General features: G+C 41.6%; 1 protein-coding gene across 4 annotated transcripts in view; it reads left to right on the forward strand.

Moving 5' to 3' along the window:
- SORBS2 (sorbin and SH3 domain containing 2) overlaps positions 1-27,752 on the forward strand; it is a 240,467-nt gene that overhangs the window by 122,433 nt on the left and 90,282 nt on the right. For 3 of the 4 annotated variants that reach the window (XM_075556802.1, XM_075556803.1, XM_075556804.1), the window contains exons 3-5: positions 16,173-16,265; positions 23,261-23,287; positions 23,510-23,634. In XM_075556802.1, the coding sequence (XP_075412917.1) occupies positions 16,205-16,265; positions 23,261-23,287; positions 23,510-23,634 (213 nt within the window). In that variant the 5' untranslated portion in view covers positions 16,173-16,204. Of the gene's footprint in view, positions 1-8,073; positions 8,124-16,172; positions 16,266-23,260; positions 23,288-23,509; positions 23,635-27,752 lie in introns of all 4 variants that reach the window. The other variant, XM_075556798.1, reaches the window with a different exon arrangement.

Raw genomic sequence — 27,752 nt, forward strand, 5'->3', positions numbered from 1 at the left:
GACATTGCTTAGTGACAGAAAATGATTTCAGGTGTTCTGGAAGCAGGTGTGTTTAATCAGAGGGAAGATGTGGCTTCTTCTCTAATATCCCCTTAACAAGAAGCAGGAGGTTAACAGTGGCCATTTCACAAAATTTCATAGCCATGGAAACGCGTTAAAAATAAACATACTATTCACTTAAAATTCTGAGAATGACAGAGGAAAGTAGCAATAGCTACTGGCCTAGCCATAAAAGACTTAAATACTACTTTCCATTCGGACTGGGACGTAGTCGGGCGAAAGGCATCCATCCTTGGCAGGAGAAACGGTGATTCGTCAATGAGCCTTAGAGGAGAGCAACTGGTCCTCAATACCCAGCCCTTGTTTCCCATCCGCCAGCACCGCTTCGACCACACTTTGTCCTGATCGCTCTTTTCCTTTCCCTGAGTCCTGACTCGTCGGACTCAGCAGCTAATTATTATACTGTAATGTTTTGAGGGAAATTATCCTGATTTCACATGACATTTGGTTTTCAGAGCAAGATGCCTGTTCTTGGCGAAGGGACTGGAGAGCTAAGCTGCTTGTGTGGCTCAGTGTGTAACTGCTTAATCCTAGCTCAGCCTTTTCTCTTTGCCCCAAATACTTTATCTCAAGTGGAGGTGCTTCAGCTAAGGCCCTTTTCAGAAGCTGGAATTCAGCAAAACAAAATATGGGTTGCCGTTTCATGGTTCCTACCGGAACACTTGAGGTTCACTTCCATCGATGTGAAACTAAACTAAAACCCAGTTGCCAACCAGGAAGCCCAACTCCCCAGCTCGTGAGGACTCTCTATGTGTCACAGCAGGATTGTGTCTCCAGTGTTGGCGAGACGTGCTTTCTTGCATTTGTTTTCCAGTGGATTACCAGGCCTTTCTTTCCAGGCTCCTCAGTGGGGACTGCAACTTTGGACTTTGGGTTAGCCACCAAACACAGTAAACATTTGCACCATCCAGAAACTTAAAAACCTAAATTCACCCATCATCAAACTCACTGCCGTTGAGTGGATGCTGACTCATAGTGACCCTATAGGTCAGGGTAGAACTGCCCCCGTGTGTTTCCGAGACGGCAACTCTTTAGTGGACTAGAAAGCCCCGTCTTTCCCCCATAAGAAAACCTAAATTATTCTTATGTAATTTATTGTTGTATCCATTGCTGTAATTTGATACCTGTGCATTAAAAAGAAAATCAAAGGGGAAATTTAACCAAGCACCAAGAGCAAACTATGGTTCTTTCCCAGTACATCCAGGGTTAGCTCTCAAATACAGATACCTGTTCCCGCTGGACAGCTGCAGGGTCAAGGAAAGACATGTGAACTTGGTGAACAGGGCAGAAATGGCGCTGTCAGGATGCCATCCTTCTGCAATCTGTCACACAATCCTTTGTGTGATGTTTTCCAGACATCTCGTTTTCTTTGGGCTGTAAGCTGTCAAAGGTACTGGGAAAGGCCTCAGAAAAGACTAATCATCACAAGCTTTAAATGTCACTTTCTCTTAACTTTTGAAGCAATATAAAAAAAAATAGCTGGGCATGGAGACAAGTGTTTGATGTAACTTTTTCATGAGGTCTGCTGCCTCTTATTCATAGCAATGCAAGGAAAGGAAGAAAAAATCCTTTAAAGGAAGGACCTATTTAAGAAAGAAAGAAAGGCTCCTTGAAAGTGTATTTCATTTTTCATCCCGATATGCTCTTAAATTGATAATAGGTTCATTGGGAGGTGGGAGAATCCATATAAATCAGCCTGATAATCTATTATCTATTTCTCTTTATTCCTCATGCCTAGCTGAACAACAATATAATGCCCTCCGAGAAGTCAAGATTTTATCAAAAGTAAAACCTACCTCAAAAGATTTGAAATTTGCAACTATGTAATAAAATATTACATTACATGTGAAAAACATTTGGAATAGTTATGAGTGAGAGTGGTGCTGTTTGCTGGATTGGGGTGGTTTGCTGCCAGGAGAGGGGAGTGGCGGGCTTCCTGCTGCTGCTGCTGCCACAATGAAGGCAGAAAGAGAGAACTAGAAAGCGGAAAGGGAAGAGACAGAAGCCTAAGAGGAAGAAGAGAAGTGTTACTCATTGTTTGCCCCCTGCCCTCAATCCAATTCTGACTCGTCGTGACTCCACACAGGGTTTCTGAGGCTGTAAGTCTTCACAAGAGCAGGCAGACTACGTCTTTCTCCAGCCGAGCGACTGGGGCACCGGGCCTGGGACCACTGACCTGGAAGTTACTAGTTTGACACCTAACCCACAGCATCACCCAAACGAGAATTGGGATTTAAATCCAGGGCTAACTAATCCCATAACCTATTTCACTAACATCATTTAGTGCCCACTTAAATCTTACCTGCCTTTATTCTCATGAGTCCTCACACATCTCTTTGATAATGTGCCTCTCTCATCAGGTCAGGTTTATTTTTATTAGAAATCCATCTGGCTTTTGATTTGGATGTGCCAGTTAATAAATTGTTTCTAGTACTATAAAGCTGAGCAATGACTGTATCTTAGAAAGAAGATGTCTGTGTAAATCCTTTGGTGTCGGTGGTGAGTCATCCTAAGGATCACTATGTAAAATTGGGACACCATGAGAGTAGGACACTGGAACAATATGAAGTTACAAGACCATTGATTGGGGAAAGAAATTTGCTCTTCTTTATAGCTAAATAAAAGAATGACTCACTCACTTGGAGATTTTGGAATATATTAGAAACCGAAACCAGGTAACCATCGACCTGACTCTTCTAACTCATATAGTCTAGAGAAAATCTAGAAGTATTTTTGCATCATAGAGTCTCAAAAAAACAACAACAAAGGAAAGTGTTGGTACCCTTGAAAAGTATGCAGTGGTTTTTTTTCACGTTTTCAGTTCATAAGAAATTTGGACTAATTAAAACACTTTCTACATTCATATAAAAATAATCGATAGCCTCATATTATTTTATTCCCTGATGACTTGTGGCAGTTGTTTCTCCGTAGCCCTGGAGGTGATGTTAAAGGTATTCTGTCCCCACACATGTGTACATGTGCTGTCATTCCTGAACACTGAAGCTCCACCTCCAGGTGCATCAGCTCTGGAATATTGGCCAGGAGGTACAGAATCCTTAGCAATGAATGAACTATGGACAGATCAACTTCAAAATCACTCGAGCAATAGATCACATATCAATTATTCCATGGAAAATGCATCTGCCAACTCCTTATTATAAAGTAAAACAACCCTATTTGTATAAATAGCCCCAGTGCTTATATATTCACGTCTCAAAAAAAATAAAATGACTTACACAGAGTCTGCCAGCCAAAAGTGGACAATCAGCCTCTGCTCTTTTGCGGCAGACATTTGATTATTCTAGAATACTTTCAAAACGGGCACAAACTCTGCTGGTGCCCAAGAGTGAGCAAGCAGTACAACCAGAGACCAGGCATGCGCGGGACTGGTCTCACCTGATAATGTGTCCAAAGTGTATGAGACAAAGCCTCATCATCTTCGATTTTTAACTGAACTTCAGTAAACAGAGCTTCATACCTCTTGCTGAAAATCGTTCCAATGCCTTAATTCACAAAATACTTTGCTCTTTGGATTGTTTGCTGAGCTTCAAGGTATTTTACAGTCCGTTTTCATAGGCTGAGTTCCGGTTCAATTCCAATGCAAGAGGAGACGTGTAATCCCGTAGTAGCACACACACACTCTAGGAACTTGATGCTTTCCAGAATCATCTGCACTTGTCAGGCAGGCATGATCAAAGGCGCTTTTTTTTTTCTTTCAGAACAGAACAAAAGGGATTAGTTTCACTTTAGTCAAAATTGTCTAAAGAGGGTTTTCAATGGTGGATTTGTTCCTGGTTCTGGAACAAGTAATCGAAATGGAATCATGCATTTTTATTAGTCACCTAAGAAGCATTTTTCACTTTCAGGTTCTTCTTGAGAGCTCGGGCATTGTGGGTCTTCTTTTAACCACCTGGGAAATGTCCTGCCTGATGAGGAAGTTAGTCATTTCACATGCTGACATCTAAAACAATGTGAGTTTCAAGAAAGCCACTTCACAAATGACAGGTCTACAGAACAGGAGCCAGCACGCTGCAAGATGAAACGCTCCAGGGTCCGTGGCGCCCTTCTTTGTTCTCATGAATCCCCTTTGACTCTTGGAGCGTCGGGTGTTTGTACATATCGGTAGCCCAGTTCAAACAAGAAATGGTTCTCTAGCTTGGCTTACAAAGATTATTATATGATTAATTTTAGATGCTGAGAGTTAGCCTCCTTTCTAAGGTGGCGGGTTTCTTTATCATTCGGTGATTTTCAGGTACTATCTCTGTTGTTCTGTTTCGAAACTTGTAAGGTGGTTTTCAACGTAACATGGTGCCTGGTTTTGCAGGGAGTACTGAATGTTTGAGAAATATCCTTACAGTCCTAAGTTTCTGGAGACTGTTTATCCCTTCTTGTTTTAGAAGTTGCCCCAGCCTTGGTCACACACATCCCTTGAGGCTTTTCTTTTCCATTTATGTTTCTCCATTTAAGGCTAACCTGTGAGGAGTTTTGCTACTGAGAGATTAAAATAAATATGTTAGAAGGAGCTTTCTCAAGGCTACTAGACTGACCACTGTCTTCTTCCTGGGCTTCTTTGGAGTCTCTTCAGTACGGGCGGTAGTAAGGCTACAAAGTAGCCTTTCTCAGAAATGTGTCACATTTATCTGTGTATTCTAGAAAGAAAGAAAAAACCCCAAAAAGCAAAACAGCTGTTTATTTACATCCACTGAAAAATATGAGGCAAGATTAGTCATAAGATATTTCTGTTAGGTGGCCTCAAGTCAATTCCGACCCATAGTGCCCCATGGTACAACAGAACAAAGCACAGCTAGGTCCTGCACCAGCCTCACAAGTGTTTTTATGTTTCAGCCCATTGTGGGTTTGTTTGTTTGTTTGTTTGTTTTTGATGAGCCCATTGTTAAAGCTACAGTCTATCTTGTCAATGGTCTTCCTTGCCATAGTTTCCATCTCATACTTCCCCCAAGACAGATTTGTTGATTTGCTTTTTTGTCAGTCCATGGTACCTTCAATATTCTCCAACACCATAATTGAAACATGTGAACTTTTCCTTGCGTCTTCCTTTTCCAACGTCCAACTTTCATGCACCTGTGAGACCATTGAAAATACCATGGCTTGAGGTAGGCACACCTTAGTCCTCAAAGTAGCATTCTTGCTTTTCGACACTTTAAAGGGCCTAATACAGCAGGCTTACCCAATGCAATGTGTCTTTTAATCTCTCGACTGCTGCTACCATGAGCCTTGATGGAAACTGCAAGCCAGACAAAATCCTTGACAATTTCAACCTTTTCTCCATTTATCATGATGTTACCTATTGGTCAAGTTGTGAGGATTTGGGTCTTCATTACATTGAGTTGTAATCCATACTGAAGGCTGCATCCTTGGTCTTGGTCTTCAGCAAGGACAAAAAGTCCTCCTCACTTTCAGCAAGGCTTGAGTCAGACACACCTTAGTCTTCAAAGCAACACCCTTTCTTTTCAGCACTTTAACAGGTCTTCTGCAGTAGATTTACCCAAAGCAATGGATTGTTTGATCTCTTGATTGCTGCTTCCACGAACATTGATTGAGGATCCAAGCAAGATGAAATCCTTGACAACTTCAATTTTTCCCTCATTTATCATGACATTCCCTATTGGTCCAGTTGTGAACTAGATAGTCATACATTTTCCTTCGATCATTTTTAAAAGTCAATCGACCTATGAACTGTTTCTTTAAAGTTCACCCAAACCTAATGGCAGCTCCTTGCGTTGTTGGCCATGGCGGCTCCACGCAGGATCGCTGCCCTCCTTCTCCCATACTGGAATCTTGGTCCTGAGGAAAAAAGCCACAAGAGACACAAAACGAAGTCTTTCAGAAATTGTCTGTCTTGGTTTCCGTTTATAGCTCTATAGAGTAAACTGGTGTAAAAAGCAGTGCTGTGATTTTTAGTCCTTGTGTAGGTTTACAGACCTAGTTAGTAGCTATTAAGTACCAAGGTTAGTATTGCAATTTAGATATCAAAAAGACAACGTCTTTCTTTGTTTTGTTCATAATTACATCTCTTTTCATTTTAGCGTATTTTATGCTATTTTATTTCAAAATCACACATACACACACACACACACCTGGCAGAAAACAGAGCTATCCTTACACTGACAGTCCGTGGTTTCCTTATTAGAATCGCACAGTGATACTTCACAAAGCCAGACTTTCCATAAGAGGTGAACTGTGAGGATCACAGTGAAAGGAAGCAATGGTACGCGCATGGGCACACTGAGTAAGAAGAGAAATGGTCAGAAAGGAAGGGGAGCAAGAACCCCAGTAGACAAAGAAGCCAAGAAGCGCCACCTGTGTGCCTTTTCTCACTGCCGTCAAGTCAACTTTGACTCATAGTGACCCTACTGGACAAAGTAGAACTGTCCCTATACATTTCCAAGACTGTAACTCTCTATGGGAGTAGAAAACCTCACCTTTCTCCCATGGAGCAGTTGGGGGTTTTGAACTGATGACCTGGTAATTTGTATCCCAACTTGTAACCCACTGTGCCACCAGGGCTCCATGTAGAGCCAGAGAAACCCGTCTAGTCACCATCCACTCCAGCTCTTGGCAACCCCATGAGAGCAGAGTAGAATTGGTGCACAGTTTTCAAAACTGTCACCTTTGGGAACTGGATTGCTAGACCTGTCTTCCTCGGCATCTCTGGGTGTACCATTTGTGCCAGCGGGGTCAAAAATGAAAACATCTTACTTGAGAAATTAAATCGTAGTTGTTTTCCTATCAAACCTATCCCAGCACACCCATTTATATAGGTTATACATAACGTCTTCAAAAATTATTCAAACTTAGAGTACTAAGAGGCTAAACTAACAGTGTGTGAGTGTGTCATGCTGGGGAAGTTTGTGTAGCACTGTAACAGGCCGACTCGGGAGGTAAGATGAAGTACGTGCCCAGGGGTAACGTTCCCTCTCAAAGCGCTCTCACGCTGCAGCTTTGGGCATGTCCTCCTTTGGTCTCAGTGTATGGAAAAACAAAAAATGCTAAAAATGAGCTAAGAGGGACAAAAAGAGCTAAGAGGAGATATTATAGAAAAGGCTAAATCATCTAATATGTAATAAAATACTAAACAATGTTAAAACATTTTTCTAGGATAAGCATACTCTGCCAACTATTTCTAATAAATGGATCCAAATAGCTAGATATCAGTTCAGATACTTTACTGCAGGGAAAAAAAGCACAGTTATCTGGTAAGAAAATCTTCTATAGTAACTATTAATTTCCTTTGCCTTAGTAAAATAGAGATGAATTTCATTTTCCATACTTTCAAAGTATGCATTAAATACATTAAATATTCTCTGGTAGTAAACTGATCCACATATGTAAGGCGATTATTTAAATGTGCCAGAGTATCTTTTAAAATTCTGAGAGTATTAATATCCAAAGATCCTTTCAGGTTTAGGGAACAAACACTATTAGTCAAAAATGCTTATGAAAGAAATATTTAATGTTTTAAAATTAAAATTTCTCTGTATCCATTTACTTACCATTTTCATCTATATTGGTTATTATTAAATAAAATTAAGGATTTATGATCATAAGAAAGAGCCTTCGGAATATAGTACAAATGATTAACACTCAGCTACTAAGGGAGAAGGTTAGTGGTTCAAGCTCAACCATTGACTCCTTAGGAAAAGGACCAGGCAATCTGTTTACATACAGATTACAGCCAAGAAAACTCTTTAAGGCATTTCAACTTTCATCATATGGCTTTGATAAGTGTTATAAACACAATAGCACATAAAGTCAACAGTGGCATGATCATAAGACTAATAATAATTGAAATTCAACTTGAATAGGATTATAAAATCTGCCCCCTTTATTAAATGATTAAAATAAAACTAATGCTAATGGTAATTTAGCTAGGTACAAAAATTAAACAAAATGGTAATTTAGCTAGGTGCTAAAATGAAACAAGAGCACACTTTCATAATATTTCATGCCACATACTAGTGAACAAATTAATGCATCATTTTTTCCCCACAGGAAAACTGAAGATATTACTAACAAACCCTCCAAGGTCAAAATGAATACAGGTATGAAGCCTCTGCTAGGTGTCAACTCTTCTTTACCCTCTGAACATCCCCTGGGCTCTGAATCATTGGGGTGCATGCTGCTGATCCTATGTGCGATTGCAGGTTCCGATTAGACGTATTGTCTAGATTTATTGCTTATTTCGTTGTCCTTCTGGTCTCGTCTGAGAGTCATCAACAATATAATTGTCTATTTTGTTATTACTCTTATTCCCCTTTTCTCTAACCATCTTACTAAACCAGTTCTTTAAATCCTAGGGAGTAGTGTGTGTGTGTCTACAGTTAAAATCCCCCATTAGAAATGACTAAATTCTAAGACAAATTTTCCTAGTGGAAAATATTCTACAAATCCCTTGTGTCATGGAAATAAAGCATGAATAAAGCTTTTTATGTGATCAAATGTTCTTGTGTTAATGCACATGGAAGCTTTATATTTACAAAGTAAGCAGGTAGGGTCCCAAAGCTTTGCAGGAAATCAGCCACATTAATACAGAATCACAACCTACATAAACTCAAAAGCATCATATTTTTCAGATGGAAGGGCATCTTTACATACCAAACAATATGAACTCTGAAATGCATACAGATTAATTGCAACATTTTATAATGCAAACTATGTACATAATTTGCCCCCAGTAGAAATATATTGATTTTACGTTTCTACTCCCCTCTCTGTAATTCTTATATTTTGAATTAAGTAAATAAGTAAAACTTCTTTCTCCTTGACATGGTGTAACTTCATTAAAGAATCTCATTCCCTATATGGAATGATCACTGGAAAGCTGTTTCAACCAGTCTCATTATGACAGGACAAAAGAGGGTCTAACATATATACTTACACTTTCTGCTGTCTCTTGTTTCAGAGCACCTCAAAGGGATGATTGGGAGAAAGACAGGGCTTTATATTCCCATAGAGAATTACAGGCTCAGAAACTCGCTGTGGCCGTTCTCCTTGTCCTGTAGGGCCAGCATCAAATCAATGGTAGTGAGTTTGGTTTGTTTGCAGAAGGATGATTACCATCCGATGGTGAACACCAATTGTTAATCCTCAGCTGAAGTGTAGATACATGAGCCACTGTTCATCCTTCCACAGTTACCCCTTCATGAAACCTATTCCAAATGGCGTCTCCTCCCTCCAACTATCATGATCCCAATTCTACCTTGCAAACCTGGTTAGACCAGAGGATGCACAGCAGTACCGAAACTGGAACTGGAAACACAGGGAATCTAGGACAGATGAGCCCCTCAGAACCAATGGTGAGAGTGGCGATACAGGGAAGGAAGGGGAGGTAGTAAGGGGGAACTGATCTGAGGGATATGCATATACCCTCCTCTCTCGGGGATGGGCAACAGAAAAGTGGGTGAAGGGAGACACCAGGCAGTGTAAGATAAGATAAAATAATAATTTATAAATTATTAAGGGTTCAATGAGGGAAGGGGGAGCAGGAGGGAGGGGAAGGGTAAAAAGGAAAATGAGGAGCTGATTCCAGGAACCCAAGCGGAAGACGAATTTTGAGAATGATGAGGGCAAGGAATGTATAAGTGTGTTTTACACAATTGATGCATGTATGGACTGTGATAAGAGTTGTATGAGCTTCAATAAAATGATTTTTTTAAAAGATAAAAGTTCACTGCCATCATGTTGAATCTATCAACAGTTATCTAATAGGACAGAGTAGAACTGTGTCTGCGGGTTTCAGGGGCTTTAACTTTCCACGGCAGTAGACAGCATCATCTTTCTGCCTTAGAGGGGCCATGGGTTCACACTGCTGAGCCTACATTTAGCTCACTCCCTCATTGCCATTGAGTCAACACCAACTTACAGCGACCCTGTAGGACAGACAGAGACCGGCCCTGTGAGCTTCTGAGACTGGAACTCTTTATGGGAATAGAAAGCCCTGTTAATCCCCTAGGAGTGGCTGTGGGTTTGAATTGCTGCTTGTAGCCTACTACCCCGCTCAGGTCCTTTAAATGAGCTTCGGGTGCTTATTTGGGCTGCTCCTGCAGGTGTCGAACAGGCAAAATGGGGCTGTCAGATTGAGCCAATAAATAAAAGGAATGCCGAAAAGTTAAAGAAAAAATCACCTTATAAATGAACGAGTGAAGGTTTTTGGACAATTGGAGATGAACAAATTAGACATTGTATATAAAAGAAGAAACATTAATCAGCAAAATAAGTTTAAGAAAGCAAATAGAATGAGGAATCCAGAATGTATCAGGTTGTGAAACTGCTGAGTCACTCCAGCAGGATATCCACGGGAGAGGCTAACTTGCCTGAAAACTTAAGACACCTCCCTCGAGACTTAATTTGGACATAACTTCCCAAATATCTATTATTCTTGAGGGCTGGTTTTCATATTTATCATAACCCTATTGGGACACAGGCATACATATGCGATTATGCTAAATGTATTGGTGTACAGCACATTTGATAATGAATCTTTCTATTCCTATGATTCAATCTTTCATAGTAAATTAAAAAACACCATTAGTGCTGATTCAATTCCAATGGGGTTCTGAGGCTATAGATCTTTGTGAAAACAGAGTCTTATTTTTCTCCCATGGAGAAGCTGGTGGGTTTTATTCACCAACTATGTTAGTCCTGGTGGACTAGAAAAACCAGTTCATACACACACATCTGTATAAGAATGAGCTTTATATAAAAGAGCAATTGTATATTGAGAAACACCCCAGGCCAGTCCGGATCAATCCATAAGTCTGATATCGGACATACCCCATTGTCCAATACTAGTCCTTAATTCCTCTTTAGACTCACGCGGCACAGGCAATGATGCTGATTGCAGGAAGATCACAGGCCAGTGGGTAGAAGGTCTTGTGGATCCAGTGGCAGTGGAAGCATCTCAACACTGGCACGGGTTTCCACATGTCTTGTCTAACTCCCAGAGTGTCTCAACAGCAAGAAAGTTTAAGGCGGAGAGAATAGGTCTGGCCTCCAATGAGCTATTTATCCACCCCTTGCCTCAAGTTGACAGATTATGTAACTGCCACACTGACCTTATGGGTAGGGGCCCAAAATCTAACTCATGGAACTAGCAGGGCTCCTTAATAGTAAAGTAGGCACACAGAAATTTAAAAATTGGTTAAGGTTTCTAGGGTACTTGAATTGTTGCTTTTGTTGGGTGTCATCTAGTTGACTCGGACTCACAGGGGCACTATGCACAACAGAACAAAATACCACCCAGTCCTACACCATCCTCGCAGCCATTGTCATGTCTGAGCCCTTTGTTGCCACCACTGTGTCACTCTATCTCCTCCAAGTCCTTCCTCATTTCCACTGATTGTCTACTCTGCTAAGCATGGTGTCCTTCTCCAAGGTCTAGTCTCTTGACATGTCCAAACTACATGAGATGAAGTCGCCCGATCCTTGCTTCTACAGAACATTCTGGCTATAGTTCTTTCAAAACATATTTGTTCATTTCTGTGACAGTCCATGATATATTTAATATTCTTTTGCCAACATCATAATCTTCTGTATTGATTGTCCAGTTTATGTGCTTTTATGAGGTGATTGGAAATACTATGATTTGAGTTAGGTGCACCTGATTCCTCACAGTGATATCTTTGCTTTTTAATATGACTAAAATCCTCTAAACTATCTTCTCATTGAGAAGTGAGATTGAGTGAATGCAAATTTCCAAAGAAATTGTTCGCATGTATGAGTGAATTTAAACACAGTGAAATTACACATATAGTCATATAAAATATTGTGTCCAAATATATGCATGAAATGTGGATTAGAAGTAATTGTAAGTATTTTAAATTCCAAAGTAATACCACAATGTTGTTATGAAAATATGCCATTTTAAAAATATGTATATATTGATGTAAATATTGCTTTGGGATGGTGAAGAAGTACGTATGTACAAAATTTTGTATGTAAAATTAAACATCACTTTCTAAATGTCAAATGAATAAAATTGGACTTAAGTATCCATCTGTCAATAATCACAGATGTATTACTACTTAAGTGCCCATGAGTCAACTACTAAATTTAAAACAAAACAAAACAGATTCATTGAAATCAGCTCTTTGCTTCATCAATAAACTCATCCAGGGAAGTGCAGTCCATTTTTCTTACTAAAGTCTCTAGTCAACATACAAAAAATATGTGGATCAGGATGTATCTCTGCTCTTCTAAAATGCAAGCCCGTTATTAATTTAAGCAAATCTGTGCTGTTGGGAAAAGGAGAGGGAGACAGCAAATGATCTATGTGTGTTCCCGTCTTGCAGCTCCGGAAGCGGGCTCTATAAGGTCAAAGTCATGAATGAATTTGAAGATAAGGCCGCATTAGGATTCTCTGTATAAAGTAGAACTGTTTTGAGGGGTTTCTGAAATGGTTTCTACAGAAGCAGTAAGCCGCATCTTGCTCCCATGGAGCTGTTAGTGGGCTTGAAACTACAATATTATAGTTGGCAGCCCAAGTGTTATGGCACTCATTTGAGAAATTTCAAAAATGACTTCAAGAAATAGCATCAATGAACAACAGAATTTTATGTGAATTGATATATTGGAAATGTGTAAGATTTGTCAATAAAAATAGTATTAACCAAAAAGAGACAGAGCAGTTGGGGGGAGGGGAGAAGAAATAGCACAAAGTGTGGGTATGTAAGGAATTAGAAACAGTTTACAGTTGATATCCATGTTTCAGCACTCTAACAAATGCCTCAATTTTTTTAGAGTTCTGCTTATTCCAAACAGTCTAAACTCATAGTGATCCTATAGGATGGAGTAGAGCGATCCTTATGGGCTTCTGAGTCAGTAAATCTTTATGGGGGCAGAAAGCTTCACCTTTCTCCAGAGGATCAGCTGGTGGATTCAAACTGCTAGCCTTGTGGTTGCCGGGCCAACACGTAACTCATTATGGCACCAGGGCTCCTCAAAGCTACTAATGAAGGCCACTTCTCCATTTATCTTATTGATGCCCCAGATTATAGAAATTGTTTAATCCAGAGGTTTCTAATTTAATTGATTCATGATGCCCTTTAAATTTTCGATTTTTATAGCCCTTCTTAAAAAAGGGTGAGGAGGTCGTCAAATCTACTTCAACCCGTGACAAACCCCACTCTAACGCCACCTGTGTTACAGAGTTGAATTACTCCTTAGGGCTTTCTTGTCGATTGGAAGTAGAGTTCCCAGTGTTTCTTAGGTGTTGCCGCTGAGTCAGTTTTAACAGTCAGGCTTTCAATGTCCACCCGAGAGAAAACCATTGGTGTTACCTGCCAAAAGAAATTCCTAAAAGTCCTACTTATTAAGCATTCCATCAAACTAGAAGCCATGCAACAAAAGAATGCACATAAATGAAAAGAAAACACATTTTTATTTTATTCTTAATAACCACAACTTCTTACGAAAGGGTTGCATGTGCTACTTGAGCGACGCGGAGCTTCTTAGAGCTTGGAGTTGGATGGTACATTGTCACGCTCATTTACTAGTCGAAAAAGATTGGCACAGGGGGCTGGCTTTTTATCACAGCAACTGCCAAGACCCAGCCTCACCAAGAGGCGATGCCATCACAAGGAATATTGCAGGACATGACTTGATGGCAGTGAGTTTGGTTTCCTTAGTATTATGTTCTGATCCCAAAGATTCCCATATCCTGGCCACTGTGGTCTACTTCTGACTGATCCAAATTCTTGTGAAAATCCAAGGACTTTTGAATCCCTGGTGGCATAGTGGTTTACTCAATGGGCGAGGTCAACAGCTAAAAATCACCAATAGCTCCGTCAGAAAGACGAGGCTTTCTACTGCCCCACGAGTCACCGTCTCAGAAAGCCACAAAGGCAGTTCCAGCCTGTCCAACAGGGTCACGATGTGTCCGCATGGAAACTATGCCAGCAAGTACATAGTACTTTATGGTGAAACTGGGCACAGACTCACCCTAGCCCACAAACATGGAAATACCACCTGGATTCCCTGAGATTTCATGGAGGTGGCCTCGAGCACCACAGCACTGAGGATGCGGACTTTGAGCTTAACCAGTGGCCCTGGATGGCCTCCCCCTGGAAAGTTCTTTTTTCACTTCTTTGATTGTTTGTCAGATGCTCAAAATGAAAAGAACTAGACAAGAGAATCCTAGAGGGATGCCAGTGTTCACTTTCAACACCCTTGACCTCACGCCCTTTCAGACCACCAGCAGCTGCTAGACAGCACCTATTGAATAACATCCCTCTCGCTTTTCCAATTCACTTGTCCCTCATACCAAACATTAAAGCGATAACAGCAAATTCACTGCCACAGGTTCCAACTCCTACCAAGCCTGCAGGGCACAGTAGAACTGCCCTGTGGGGTTGTCAGGATGATCAAATCTTGAAGGCAGCAGACATCCTCATCGTCTCCCTCAGAGCGTTTGCACTTTGCAGGGTTAGCTGAAATCCTATCGGGCATTCTCATGTGTCTCTGCAGATCTCATTCTGTACCATTTGTGCCATTAGCTTTTGATTCTTTATTTAGTCTTTAATTCACTTGACATTTTTTTCTCTAAACGTTGCTTTTCTGTATTGCAGCTTTAAGAAATTGTTGCTTCCATTGTGCATTTTAGAAATTGCATTTTTCACTCCGCACATCCCGAATAGACTCCTACCACCATGTTCTCCGCTCAGGGCCATTCCCGGGGCTCCTCTCTCTTTGGCCAGGACCAGGGACCCCACGATGGCAGCAAACTCAAAGGTGCTAGTGCCCCCGCCCAGCAGGGGAGACTCGTCTCCCAGCGCCTGGGGCCAGAGTCTGTGGGCTGGTCCTGCCCGGCCTGGCTGTCCCACCCCAAGGCAGGCCGTGTCCACACCGGGGCGTCGCAGCGGGTCACACACAATAAAGGTGCTCTCCCCCCCCCAAAAAAAAAGAAATTGCATTTTTATTTGAGAATAGTTCTATCAGATTTAAGACCTACAGACCTAACTACCTGTGATTTGAAAAAAATAATTTATTCAAATCATTCTTCCAAGTATCTTGACTAATCTGAATTCTGTCATGTGCAGAGACAAAATGGGTACTTTGTAGGAAATAGAAGGAGTGGGGAGGAAACCAGGACAGCACGTGGCATTCACAGCCACTGTCCGCACCAGAGTGGTGGTTAGATGTGTGTTGTGTTGTTTTGTGGGGGGTTCTGTCTTGCCTTTCAAACACGAATTAAATTTTAGTGGTTTCGACTCCAGGGGAATGAGCCAAGCTATTTATTGCACATGCCACATGACAAAGTAATGTGGGAATGGAATAGAATCTCTACATAAATAGAACACTAGCCATCCAGTTTTAGAAGCCTTCTTACTCTAAACTTCGCAGAGCACATTCAGTTGGTGTATGCATTTTCACTTATTTTCCTTCATTTTATCATTTGCATGAGTGTAAATATCAATATACTGTTCAATTGTATGAAAAGAAAATAATTTTAAAATTGTCATCCAACACTATATTTATCAATCCTGTCTTTGATCACTCTTGGGATAATTAGCTCTAGAATTAATAAAAACTAAGGGAAGGTATGAACTCTCCATCGTGCTGTGTTTCTCTCTGAGCCCCGCTTATTAGACACTTTATGCTTTTATCAGTCAATAATGGACTTCAGAAATTAGGTCAAGTTACCCTTGGGAATCGCAAAAACTAGAATATGGTCAAACTTAATGACAGATACAAAAATACATTATTTTATAGCTCTTAATCTTAAAAAAAAAGAGAGAGAATCCAGTACCGAGCTTCATGGCTTGTAGATTTAATACGAATTAAATTTAAGTGACATCAGCAAAGTTGAGTTTGTATCTGTATCTTCAATGAGGTAAAAGCATAACAAGTATAAAATCTTCTTTTTCTCAAGCACTGTAATCTGGTTCTCAGACAGGCCCGTGGCTTGTTAATGTGCTTTGGTTTGGTTGGTTTCGTTTGTGGGTGGGAGGGAAATTTGCAGACGTTCTCCATGGTTACTGATTCCAAATGCTCATCTTTCTCATGACGTCGGGCACATCTCACTGAAGCTGCATGACTTTGCATGTGCTCTCCTCTTTGCCTTGGCCTCTGCTATCTCGTGTTTTTGCTTCCAGATAGCGGTGGGTGTGCTCGCAAACGTGCTGCCATGTCTGTCACCTTAACATCTGTGAAGAGGGTTCAAAGTTCTCCAAACCTATTGGCTGCAGGTATCAATAACATCACTAACTAATGGAATGTCACTCTTAACTGGCTTTATCTGACCTTTTTTGTTTCTTTCTAGATTTCTCTTGTTTGAATAATTAAAGTGATTGTAAATACCTTTCTAATGTCCTATAGGTCTTAATTTTCCCTGTGTACCAATAATAGCTCCTATTCCCTCTGACTGCTTTTCTTCTAAAAATAAAAAGCCAAAGGAAACTGATGTCTCCTAGAAAACATTTTAAAAATCTAATTAAAAACACATGACCTGCCAAAAATGTGCCGCAAAATTACAAGTGTTAACAATGATCTAAATGTATCATCTCATGAACTAAAGTAACATACATACTATCGAGTTAAGATAACACACAGGTTCATTTGTTGTTGTTTTCTTTAACTGAACACTGGGGCAGGGGGGGGCAACATGGGAGGCTAAGAGTCTGGGGGGGAACATTGCACGAAATCCAATCTTCATTAATATCCTTTTCACCTGAAAATGAAATGATTGAATATTCTTTTTTTTTAATGAGGGTTTAACCACCTTAGTCCAATCAGCAAAGAACTGTGTAATATACATTTTAAAATATAGCAAAAGCTTGAGCAGTTAAGATTAATCCACAGGTGTAAAGATACTTGGTAAAGTCACTTCAGCATCCACGAAGGTGGCTTTCTCCATAATCTGTGTCTGTCATAACTTCGAGACAGCCCAGGCCTCCCTAAGCCTGTAGACACGGTCTCTGCTCTGTTACTGAAAGCCCAATAGCCCCAGTGTCTCAAGACCCTGAAATAGTCTAGGTTTTTGGTTGGTTGGTTGGTTGGTTGGTTGGGTGACTGATTTGAGCATAAATTGGCATAATAGGTTACATTTGGGCTGCTCACCTCCAAGTCAAGCAGTGTGAAACCACTAACTTTCCTTGGAAGAAAGAGGAGTCTTAGAAACACCCCCACCCCCCCACCACCCAGGGCAGTTCTATCCTGTCCTGTAGAGTTGTTATGAGTCAGAATCAACTTGATGAAGGTGAGCTTTTGACTTTTGGAGAAGCAAGAAAGGGGTAGAGAATATTTAGATACTTTCGTTTATCACAGTGCCCATCACCCACATGCATGCCATAGATGATTAAATCTTCAGGGTATCCATGACGTAAAAGCCACTTGATCGATACCACTCAGCCTCGTTAGGGAACAAACTTCCAGGCACAGAGTCCAACTCTGCCTGCCATCTCTCATCTACAAATAATTCCAATGCCCACATTTAAATACCAGTCCAGAGTTATTCATAAAACACACACATGGCATTTTGCAATGTAGTGCGATCTCAATTTGGTTTGCCATCTGTGTGCGTGTGTGTGTGTGTGTATTCCCATGGGGGGAAAAAGTTAGAAAAACGATTACTGTTGCTAACAATGACTACCACAAGGAAATAAGAATGAAGGGTCACTGATATTTAGCCAACTATAACCTTGTCCAAAATGCTGGGATGTGGACCTTTGAAGCATACGCCAAGGAATGTGGCCCAGCTTCAATAATACCAAATGGTTATTATTTATAACATGAAGCATGGATGGGGTACTTTTAGATGGAACCACAAGAAACTGACATTTTGGAAGTTAAAAATTGACGGCATATCAACAATTCCTATCATTCAACTTAATAGAAACTATTTCGTACTTGAAGAATACGAAATAATCTTCATTAATAAGAACATGTGATGGCACTGGGCCATTTAAGATTTCATGGCATAGAAATAGTAAGATTTCTAGAATATAAAATTAGGTCCCCTGAATTTGTATAGCAACCCTGCAGGACAGAGGAACTCTGCCCAATGAGGTTCAAGTTTCCAGGCTGTATTCTCTATTAGAGAAGCAGGCTACCACATCTTTCTCCCCAAATGACAGTAGCTTCAAACCACCAACCTTCTGTTGAGCAAACAAATGCCCAACAAGTGCAACCTTGATGCCCTTTTTGTATCGATTAGGTACTTAGTTGTGATCTATTTTTCAAAAATTAGGTAACTGAGTTTGGGTGAAAGAAACCAGCCTCTTTTGTGCCTAATAGTAGCTTTCACAGTAACTTGTTTAACATGGAATCTTTAGATGAATCAAAACAGAATTCTGAATTGTTTACAGCCGTAGAGATCATTAGAACTGCCTTTACATAAAATTCCACAAAAGAGCAAGCCAGTAGTCGCCTCACCTGTGACCCTCCAGTACACCCTCACACCTCCCTTAAATCCAAAGCCATTAAGATCTGCCAATCACCAACCCTTTCTTTCTTCTAAATCCGTTTTTCCCCCTTTGTATAAGAAGTAAAGTCCCAATAAACAATTCAGCTTCACCCCACTGATATTTTAAAGCAAAGTTAGAATCCAAAAAATGACCTTAGAGAAGCCGGATACCTTCTCAAAGTACTTTTCATTTCACCAAGAATGCCTGACTCAGTCAAGTCTTCTGCCGAGGGCAGTGTGCTCCAGTGGCTGCACCAATGGGCTCGGGCCTAGGAACAATTGTCAGGATGGCGCAGGCAGGGCAGTGCTCCCTTATGTTGTGCATAGCGTCCGGCATCTGACACCAGCAGCATATGCCAGTGACAAGCACTCCGCCAAGACTCGAGGCCAGCCAATGCCTGTCTTCTCCTAGGAACATCAGCCTGCCTGTTGGAGCCTTCTCTGGCACTTCAAAATAATAATAATAATAGGATTTGACATTTATCCACCTCTCTGGGCACTTAATCATTTCCCAACTCATAAATTTTTTTATGAAATAAATGAAAAGACATAACCGTGCTTAGAAATACCACAGATACTCAATTAGCAGAGTCAGATTTAATTAACCTGTTTAAATTAATTCTCATGAAACTGTCTTTTTAAAGAATGGAGCCAATTAAAATCATGATGGTCTTCCAGAAAACGTGTAGTTTCTTGTGTCCATGTAGCACAGCAGGTGACAGGGATTTGAACAGTGCCCGAGAGTGGCTGTGACATGTAGGTATTACCAGCACAGGCACATGAAAGACATCATGTGGCAGTCCTGACGTGGGAAAAGCCATTGAAGACATTTCATCCAACACCAGGCCCAGAGCTGGAATTTCATGAACGTCTGTAACAGGCACCTCCCCACCTTCTGGCTGGATAAAGAGTAATGATTGTGTTAGTGGAGAGTCTTTATGAGTCTTAATTGGTCTTAGGTCTCAAGCTTCCTATTTATAATCGCATGAAAAACAGTCAGAGGGATGATAAACTGGTGCCACTTCGTCCTGCCGAAGCTTTCAAAAAAGCCATGACTGTCTACTAAACTGTCTACGAAATGACAGACATGAAGGACTCAGATCTATAGCTTTCTCCGCTGTTTTTTCCCAGGTGTATGACCCTACACAGTCTCCAAAAGACTGGGCAAAAGGGTTTACCCCATGCATCTGCCAAGCCATTTACCCACTGAACTTAAAAACCACAACAACAAAAAACCGACATTCTCTCTATACTTTTGAAAGATCTATATTCTTTGTCAGTTGTTTTATTAAGATGGCTTATGTATTGCTCTGAATCCAAGAACTATGCCAGTGGCATTTCAAATCTCAGAGGGGCCACCTAGACAGGCCTCAATGGCTCTTACACACTAAGACAGACTAGGAAGAAAGACCTGGCAATCGACTTGCCAAAAATAGAAAATAATCGAATAAGTAAAAGCATTATGGGTAGCAGCAGAACACTGTCGGACATAGAGCATGCAGAGCAGCCCTTTGAGGTGGGAGGGACTCGAAGGCCAACAGGAAGGGTTTCCCTCCCAGGAGAGCCTGCTACCACGGTGTGGATGGAGCAAAGCTTGCAGGGCCTTCATTTGCTGGCGTGGCTCCACTCAAAACAAGAAGCAGCAGCTGCAAACATCAACTCATAATTGGAATGAGCAAACCATGAATCAGGGAAGACTGAGGAGTTGCCAAAAGTCAAACGGCACGTTGGTAGATTCCTTGCCTTGACTTGAATCAGCTAAAATGGACTGGCACTGGCTGTTTTGAATTTCACAAACACATTATTTACTATAGCTGGAATGACAAATTGAAGAGGAGTGCTGTTCAGTCAACAGCTATATATCTGCATACATGCATATATATGTGTGTATATGAATAGATGATTTTGTATATATATATATCTTGATATATGTATGTGTGTAATATACATATATATATATCCTGAAATACATACCTCAAGATATGTATGTGTGTATATATATAAATACAAGGGAGTACCCCCCAAAGAGGGAATTTTTTTTCAAAGCTATGTATTTTTTTTTACAAAACAACCTTATCATCTTCAAAGTACTCTCCATTTAATACATTTGTCAAATCTGCAATTCCATTCTTGGAAACATTTTTCAAAACTCATCTGTTTGGATAGCTGACAGCAGCCCTCTCGTTTTTTCTTCACCTCTTCTACATCATCAAATTGCTGTCTTTTCATGTCCCTCTTCATTCACAAAACAAAAAGAAGTTGCACAGAGCAAGGTCAGGTGAGTAAGACACATGGGGCAAGAGAGGCATGCTGTTTTTTGCTAAAAACTGGCACACTGAGGTAACTATGTGCACAGGTGCATTGTCGTGGTGGCAAAACCAATCCCCAGTCTGCCACAAATCAGGACTTTTTTGCTATACACTATTACATAATATTTTCAGAACCTCTAAATAGAAAGCTTGATTCACAGTCTGACCTGGTGGAACGAACTCCAAATGCTTTTCACATCAAAAAAACAAATGAGCATCGTCTTGATCTTTGATTTCACTTGACAAGCTTTTGGGGGCCCAAAAGCCTAATTGATATTTGCTATTGGGGTCAAAAGAATCGCACCATATCTCGTCACTGGTAATGACCTTGAGGGGAAAGTCTGGGTTGCTTTGGAGCTATTCTTTCAAAGCGTGGCATATTTCCACTGGACTCTCCTTTTCCCGGTCAGTCAGAACCTGAAGCACAACTTTTGCAGTGACGCTTCTCATTCCCAAATCTTCCATTAAAATCCACTGAACTGAGCTCCAAGAGAGCCCAGGTAACTTCCCCATCTCTTCAATGGCCCCTCATCGTCGGTCTTCAATCACAAGGGCATGAATGCTGTTGATGTTTTCACCCAGTCGGGAAGTTGACAGATGTCCAGAACAAGGTTTGTTATCAATCGATATTTCACCTTTTTTGAAACAAGAAAACCACTCCTATGCTTGAGTTTTTCCCATAGTGCTGCCCTTGTAAGCTATGTTCAACATTACAAGAGTTTCTGTGGCATTTTTCCCAGACTAGGAAACAAAATTTCACAACTGCATGCCATTCTCTTAAATCAGCCATCACAAAAAATAAGTTTGGAGTGAAACTGCTTTTCCAAATAAGTTCACTGTGACCAGAGACAACCTTCCCAGGTGAGGCCACAGGGTGCACTAAACTCAGAGCAACTTGCAGGTTGCTTTCCTGGTGGGAAAAGTACGTACTACAATAGCTGTGCTCTACCCAGAGAGCTTCTGGTTTGGTGGGGGTGCCCCCTCATACGTATTCACAAACACACACACACACACACACACACACACACACACACAGACTTCAAGGTCTATCCTGCTACTTGATACTTTGAAGGAATAAATAATGCTCCTGAATTTAGAAGGAAACCAGTCCTTATGTCTATTATTCAAATTTACCCAGAAACCACTAATTCCACACTGGGAAAATTGAATTTTTTACCCTAAAATCTGCAGTTTGAAATTGAGCAATAAAGATGCATGGATAATCACTGGTGATTGGAATGTGAAATTTGGAAACTAAGAAGAATCAGGGGTTGGAAAGTATGACCTTGGTGAAAGAAACATCTGAGATCACATAGTAGAATTTTATGAGCTCAACCACTTATTCGTTGAAAATACCCTTTTTTAAACAGCAAAAATGATGACTATACACAGAGACCTCACCAGGTAGAAGCCATAGGAATCAAACCTACCACATCTGTAGAATGAGCCAGTGGAGAAGCGCAATATCATCAGTTAAAGCAATGTTCTGCTGCTATTCATAAATCTTTTTAGTGGCCAATTCTTGAGAATGTCTGACCTATTTTTCTTTCTAGATGTTTCTTTGTATGGAAGCGACACTGAAATGTATCATTACAAGAAACCCTGCTGATCTTTCAAATACTAATGGCACACCTTGCGGAGGCGCTGCTACACGCCCCCTTCCCCGCCCCCCCCCCCATCACCACCAGCATAGTAGGCCTGACAAACTGATGGGAACCACTGACTTTGTAGCCAGCATCCCAGATTATAACCACTACGCCATCCTATGCCATTAGGAGTCCCTTATATCCAGCAACCAAAAAACCAAGCTAACTGCCATCAAGTCAGTGCTAATTCACAGTGATGCCTGTGGCTTCCAAGACTGTAATTGTCTATGGGAGCAAAAAGCCTAATCTTTCTTTCCCAGAGATTCTGGTGGTTTTGAACTGCCAACCATGTGGATCACAGCCCAGTGTGTAACCACTACATGACCAGGGCTCCTTTGTGTCCATCCAGTAACAGCAGGCATTAAAAACCTTGATGTTCTAATTAGTGCCTGAAGGCAACAGTCCTTGCTTTCAAATTGGATCCTTCCTTTTAATTCTCCACCTTGTTATTTAAATGTTCTTATATCCAGCTTGGACAATGATAAAATTAAAAGTACATTGTTGTGTTATTATTGGGGGGGGGGGAAACAGTGAATAATAGATGAGTGTTAATTATATTTTAGATACTAAATTAATGGTATTTTAATAGAAGTAAAAGCACACATTTCCTTTAGTATATTTGTTATACCCAGTTTAAGAAGTGAGATGTTTGCAACTATATATACATATATACACATGTATCTATATATTCTCTGCCATTGAGTTGATGTTGAATCATAGTGATCCTATATGTATGTGTATATATTGTAGTTTTTCATATGATTTTTTCTAAATAATTAACTTGTTACCCTACTATTAATTTACACACTTCTTTTATCTTTTAGGTCGTGATTCCCATTCACCAGACTCAGGTAAAGAAAATCTATTGTGAATCACGAATGCATTTTTTATAAATTATGAAAAAATCTATAGCCACAGGTTTACCTCACGGTAAACTTAAAATTCCTTAGAATTATATATATTAAGTTTCTACCAAAAACACTGCAATTTTGGAGAGAGTATTCAATTTTATTTAAAACCACGTAAATGAATGTAGATATTTTTGTATCCAATTTGTGTTCCCTTAATAAAAGCTTGGAGATCTTACAATGATCGAAATCCAGAGACACTGAACGGAGACGCTACATATTCCTCTCTTGCAGCAAAAGGCTTTAGAAGCGTTCGGCCAAAACTACAAGAAAAAAAATCACCTCTCCAGGTAAGCCTGCCCGCTCCTGACTCCTGGGTGGTATTGATGCCTAGGTAGCAGTCTCCGGCGTTAGCTACTGTTAGCTAGCACTGTGTACACACTTTGATACTTTTTACTTTTAGCTAGTATTTGCTTTGGGCTTTGTGTTGCTGTCCAGAGTTGTATTTACAACATTGAAAACAATGTTAATCTTGTGAAAATGTTCTGTTTTTCGAAGTATTAGTCTCATGAAAGTGGGTCACTTCTTCATATTGAAAAAGATGCCAAAAGAACTTGTGCCCGCTTATTAAAATGACTTCCCAAAATGAAGGTGAAGACAAACTTTATAATACATCCTCCATTGGCAACTGTTAATAATACAGCAAAATGTATGCCAAAAGAAATGAACAGCTATCTAGTCAACAGAATGTGTAGATATGACATCGTTTCACCTGCAGTAGGTGCAAGATTGATGCTGGTTTCTTGAATGACTAACTTTGACTTTCTATTTCTTCTTCTTCAACAACATTATTTATTTCTTTTCCCGGATGCCGCTGGCAATCCAGGCACCCTTCCCACCACCCGGGAGTTTTTGTAGCTCCTCCATAGCTGATCACACAAAGGGTGACAGTGTAGACCAATTTGTAACTAGCACACCAACACCTTCCTATACAGAGTACTTTACCAGCCAGGAGCCTATTCAGAGAACCATGCATTCTAACGAGGATCCCAGGCAGACAATTGTATACTCTGAAGAATCTAACACAACTGTGTCATACACACAAAAAATCACCAATTCACTCCCTGCAGCGACCAGCCCAGGTGCCCTGCCATTTGCTGACATCCGCACACCATTGCTCCAAGAGGACTACCTGCAGGACTCTCAAACGCGGCGAATTTCTACCTTGACACTAGCCCCTAGACAGGAGAGAGCCCTCAGCGGCGGCCCCTTTGAGGCGCCACCGCTCCCCAAGCCTGCCGAAGCACCATCATTTCCCAGAAGGCCTTTCTCGCCACCCCCTGACCCAGTGCCGGAGACACACACAGCATCTCTTTCCATTCAGATAGCTCCCCTTTCAGGACATGCCCCTAAAAGCCACAGACAGCTACCTGAGCGTTCTCCTGAGAAGACAAAGATACCGCTTCAGCCAGAGAGACAAAAACCTGCATTCGCTGAGGCTGCTCAGTCCTCCGCCAGCCAAGTGGTACATGACCCTTTCCAGTCTCTTATGACAGGCGTGGGAGAGGGACCCTAACTTCCGTGGTTTGGGCTTCTTACGTAACCCAGTGCTTTGTGTGTGCATCCAAGCATCAAGGGAAAGGAGAAAGAAATCATCTTCAGATTCAAAGCCCGACTCGGTTCTCCGAGACGCCTGCCGAGCTGATCTAGAAACCGGCTTCTAGCCTTTTCCCACTCGCTAGAAATGCGTGAGCAAATCACTGCAGGCTCAGTTACTGCGACAGTGCCCACCGCTCCAGTGCCGGCAGCACTCTTCGGTTTTAGCACGTTAACTTCTCTGCCAGGCCTTTGGGGACCCAGCGTTGCTTTATTTATATGGCTAGACCCTCTTATAATGATCGTCAGCTACAAATCTCTGGGGCACAAAACTCTGACCATCACGCATTGTTGGCTGGTGTTGTTCCTTTGTAAATATTCATTTGTTCTGCAATCACTTTTTCCCTTTTATACATTGTACGTTTCAAAAATGGTCTCAATCAACCTCTGCTACTCAGAATGTTGGGAGGTAAACCTTTCTTTCTACATGTGTAAAATTCTTTCACAGCCTGAGCCCCTAGCACTGGTAAAAAGGGCAGTCATGGGAGTATTGAAAACACTGTTTAAGTATATCGTACCCCTCTCTGTCTATAGCTGGGCCCTGGGAGATCATCCCAAACACACCGCGGAAGAGAGATATTTTTGAATTTTGTGGGAAGTCTTCAGCAGATACGATTGACAGCACCCACCACCTACACGAACACACATACAGCAAAGACCTTCCGCAGTGGCAGTTCAAGAGGCCTGCACACGTTTGTATTCCTCTACTACAGTGTCTCCTTCATCTCCAGGGAGGGGCGACAAAATGCAGCCATGAAAGCAATTTCTTTACATTCAGGTAATATCTTCTGAGAGAAGGGAGAAAAAACAAAAACAACCACCAACCGAACCGATTGCCTTCCATCGACTTGCACAAGCATGAGGACCCTGTGGGGGGAAGGGCACTGCCCGGGTCTCCGGGGCTGTGAACCTTTATGGCAGCCCCCAGCACGGGCCGGTTTCCTGCTGACCTCTCCATTAGCAGCGGAGCAGGGACCTGCTGCACCGTCCTGTAAGGTGATCGTAGCAAACAACAGCCTGATCCTGTTGGGTTGACTCTGGCTGACCCATGTGAGTAACAGTACTAGGCTCAGTAGGGTCCTCAGGGGCCGCCTTTTTAGAAATAGAGCAGTTCTGAGGGTCCTCCGGGTAGACTTGAACCTCCAAGCATTTGGTTAGCAGCCAAGCACACTAACGATCAATACCCCTCAGGGACACCCACAGTAATCGCAGCAAACAAACACGAAGGGTGGACTACCTACCAACCCTGTATGTGTTGGGTTACATCCAGGGGCAGTAGTCTGAACCTCTCAGCTGCTCCTTGAAAGAAGGAGAAGGCCGGCTGCTCCTGAAGAAATTTACAGCCTTGGAAACCCACTGGAGCAGTGCTAGTCACCTATGGAGACAGCCTAACCATGAGTTCAGTGGTTCAAACTCGCCAGCCACTGAAAAGGAAGCAGATAAAGTTATCTGCTCCCATAAAGATTTACAGTCCCAGAAATCCAAATAGGGTCACTATGAGGGGAAACTGACCCCAATTCAATTTGCTGGGTGTGGTTTTGATGTGCCAAGTACAGGTGTTAGGAGCCCCAGTTTGGCCGGGGAATACACTGTGCTTTGAGGGCACCAAGGTCAGCTGTTCAGCAGACCAGGCACTGGGGGAAGAAAAATGAGGCTGTCTGCTTCCCTGACAGGCTACAGCCTTTAAACGCTGTGGGAGAGTTTCGCTGTCCTCTATGGTCACTATAAGTCAAATTCACCTGTCAGGGAACTTGGTTTTGGAGTATGATATACTGTGCTAATCAGAGATGTGGAATTGGAACCATTAATATTTTTTTCTTTTTTAATTGGGAAGAGGAGAACAAGCACTTAAAAAAAAAGAATACTTGAATAAATCACTTACCAGCACCAACAGAAGGCGCTATGTCCATGGAAATAAAACTGGGTAGTCCTACTCAGTCAGGTGGGGAGCAGCTTCCATTCTGAATGCACCCACCCACTGCCACTGAGTCAATTCTGACTCAGAGACCCGATAGAGAAGATTCCTGAGACTGAATGTTTATGAGACCAGATAGCCTCAGCTTTCTTCCAATCAGTGGCTGATGGGTTTGAACCCCTGATTTTGCAGTCAGCAGTTCATTGCCTAACCTATAGCATCACAGAAAAATAGAGAATGTCTAGTTGAAAGGCTGTTAAGTCTGAGGCATGTGGGACTGCTCAGGATAGTCACATGAGATGACACTGGATGCCAGAGGTTGTTGTGAGCTCCTACAAAGACCTCCACTTCTTACCAGGAGGAAGGGAGTTGTGATAGGATTGCTACTTGACTTATCTTAGAACAGAATCATGCTGGCCATTGAGGAGGGGACAGATGAGAGTGGGTCAAGGAGGAGAGCAGGCAAACCAGTTTGGTTGCTATCACATTGCTTCAGGGAAGAAAGGACAGTGGCCAGAAGTATTTTGGAAGAGGGAGAACTGGCAGATTCTGAAGGGAAGTTCAAAGAGCAAACAGGACTTCAAGACAGATTGCCTGTGTGAACTGAAGAAGCGTGAGGAGTCAAGGTTGACTCCGGTAGGCAAATGGAAAAGATAAATTGCCCTCACTGAGCCTGGAAAACTGGAAAATTCAGAGCTTGCATTGGGTACAAGTCACGGTTGAGACAGGAGTTCCTGGTGGGTTTGAATGGTTAAGCTCTTGATAAGAAGTGCTTAAGGTTGGCTGTTCTACTTACCTGGGTGACCTCAGAAGGCAGGTTTGGCGGTCTGCCTCGGAAAGCCCTATGGCACAGATCTACTGTGCAGTGGCTGTGAACCAGAAAAGACCTGATAGCAA

Source organism: Tenrec ecaudatus, chromosome 8, assembly GCF_050624435.1.
Source record: "Tenrec ecaudatus isolate mTenEca1 chromosome 8, mTenEca1.hap1, whole genome shotgun sequence".
Lineage (NCBI taxonomy): Eukaryota > Metazoa > Chordata > Mammalia > Afrosoricida > Tenrecidae > Tenrec > Tenrec ecaudatus.